This window comes from Squalius cephalus (genome assembly GCF_949319135.1).
Source record: "Squalius cephalus genome assembly, chromosome: 7".
In the NCBI taxonomy this organism is placed as follows: Eukaryota; Metazoa; Chordata; class Actinopteri; order Cypriniformes; family Leuciscidae; genus Squalius; species Squalius cephalus.
The window spans coordinates 47,063,106-47,065,605 of NC_137128.1; the positions used below are offsets into that span (position 1 = coordinate 47,063,106).

The 2,500-nt window shown below is 39.6% G+C and overlaps 1 protein-coding gene across 8 annotated transcripts in view; it reads left to right on the forward strand.

Moving 5' to 3' along the window:
- LOC307161964 (receptor-type tyrosine-protein phosphatase mu) overlaps positions 1-2,500 on the forward strand; it is a 286,290-nt gene that overhangs the window by 214,599 nt on the left and 69,191 nt on the right. For all 8 annotated transcript variants that reach the window (XM_079876948.1, XM_079876949.1, XM_079876950.1 and 5 more), the window contains one exon: positions 1,964-2,112. In XM_079876948.1, coding sequence (XP_079733074.1) covers positions 1,964-2,112 — 149 coding nt within the window. The remainder of the gene's footprint in view (positions 1-1,963; positions 2,113-2,500) is intronic.

Here is a 2,500-nt window from a genome sequence, read left to right on the forward strand (position 1 = left end):
TCTCGTGATCGGGAGATGTTTGGTGTGTTTGGAGCTGCATGTGTTCGTTCGTTCGGTATATTAACTGAACACTGAATCAACACTGAACTGAATCAACACTGAACTGAATCAACACTGAACTGAATCAACACTGAACTGAACTGAATTGAATCAACACTGAACTGAATTGAATCAACACTGAACTGAATTAAATCAATACTGAACTGAATTGAATCAACACTGAACTGAATTGAATCAACACTGAACTGAATTGAATCAGAATTGAATCAACACTGAACTGAATTGAATCAACACTGAACTGAATCAACACTGAACTGAATCAACACTGAACTGAACTGAATTGAATCAACACTGAACTGGATCAACACTGAACTGAATTGAATCAATACTGAACTGAATTGAATCAACACTGAACTGAATTGAATCAACACTGAACTGAATTAAATCAATACTGAACTGAATTGAATCAACACTGAACTGAACTGAATCAACACTGAACTGAATTAAATCAATACTGAACTGAATTGAATCAATACTGAACTGAATTGAATCAACACTGAACTGAATTAAATCAATACTGAACTGAATTGAATCAACACTGAACCGAATTGAATCAACACTGAACTGAACTGAATCAACACTGAACTGAATTGAATCAACACTGAACTGAACTGAATCAACACTGAACCGAATTGAATCAACACTGAACTGAACTGAATCAATACTGAACTGAATTGAATCAACACTGAACTGAACTGAATCAACACTGAACTGAATTGAATCAACACTGAACTGAATCCACACTGAACTGAACTGGATCAACACTGAACTGAATTGAATCAACACTGAACTGAACTGAATCAACACTGAATTGAATTGAATCAACACTGAACTGAATTAAATCAATACTGAACTGAATCAATACTGAACTGAATTGAATCAACACCGAAATGAATTAATCTGAATAATTACACTACCGTCCTCTGTAGAGCTGCTTTATTGCTGAATTGAACTTGTTTCTTAATTAATAAACTTTACCGTTTTTGATCTGGACTGGATCAACACTGAACTGAACTGAATCAATACTGAACTGAGTTTTATCAATACTCAATTTGGCCTCATTTGCATTTCCTCATGCAGTGGATCAAAGGTGGGCCGAGTGAATTAGCATATTTGAGTTATAGATCAGCTGAAGCAGAACTCAATTACACTCTTTATTCTCGTGATCGGGAGATGTTTGGTGTGTTTGGAGCTGCATGTGTTCGTTCGTTCGTTCGTTCGTTCGTTCGTTCGTTCGTTCGTTCGTTCGTTCGTTCGTTCGGTCGGTCTGTATGATTGGAGAACAGGCTGTAATCACAGAAAGCTCCCTATAGCGCATTGATTAAAATTAAATTAGGTTTAATTGGAAGGTGAACGCCGCCATATTAATCAGGCCCTGGTTATTGAAATAAGCCTCTTTTGATGACTTCAACTCTTCCTCATTTACATTCTTTAACCCAGAAAGCACATCTGGACTGTAGGAAACGACTGTAACACACATGAACATACTATTCAGTTTTTAATGCTTAATTCAATGTTACTTGACACTATTTTGTTATTAATTGTAAAAATGGGGAGAATGGGTAGAAATAAATCATGCACTGATTTTCCACACTGTGTTCAGAAAGTTGAATTATTATGTGAAACAGAATCTAGAATTAAACTATGAAACATTCCTGCAGTGTGTGTGTGTGTAGCCCGTGTGTTTCCTCTGATTAGCGTATCGTATTGCTAATTCGGCTATTTTCATCCTCGATGTTAACTGTGATTTTGTATTTGTTCTGAAGTGCATAACTAAGACAGTTACGTCTGATAACAGATCACTGTAAACTGTAGTGTGGACTTCTCTGTAAAGCTGAAATGATGTGTGTGTGTGTGTGTGTGTGAAAAGCGCTGTGCTAATAACCGTGAATGTAATGTTCAGGAAGCTGGCGAAGAAGCGCAAGGAGACGCTGAGCACGAGGCAGGAGATGACGGTGATGGTGAACTCCATGGACAAGAGTTACACTGAACAGGGGACCAACTGTGACGAGGCGCTGTCCTTCATGGACACACACAACCTCAACGGACGCTGTGAGTCACACACTCACACACTCACTCACTCACTCACACACTCACTCACTCACACACTCACTCACTCACACACTCACTCACTCACACACTCACTCACTCACTCACACACTCACTCACTCACTCACTCACACACTCACTCACACACTCACACTCACTCACTCACTCACTCACTCACACACTCACTCACTCACACACTCACTCACTCACTCACACACTCACTCACTCACACACTCACTCACTCACACACTCACTCACACACTCACACACTCACTCACTCACACACTCACACTCACTCACTCACTCACTCACTCACTCACACACACACTCACTCACTCACACACTCACTCACACACTCACACTCACTCACTCACTCACTCACTCACACACT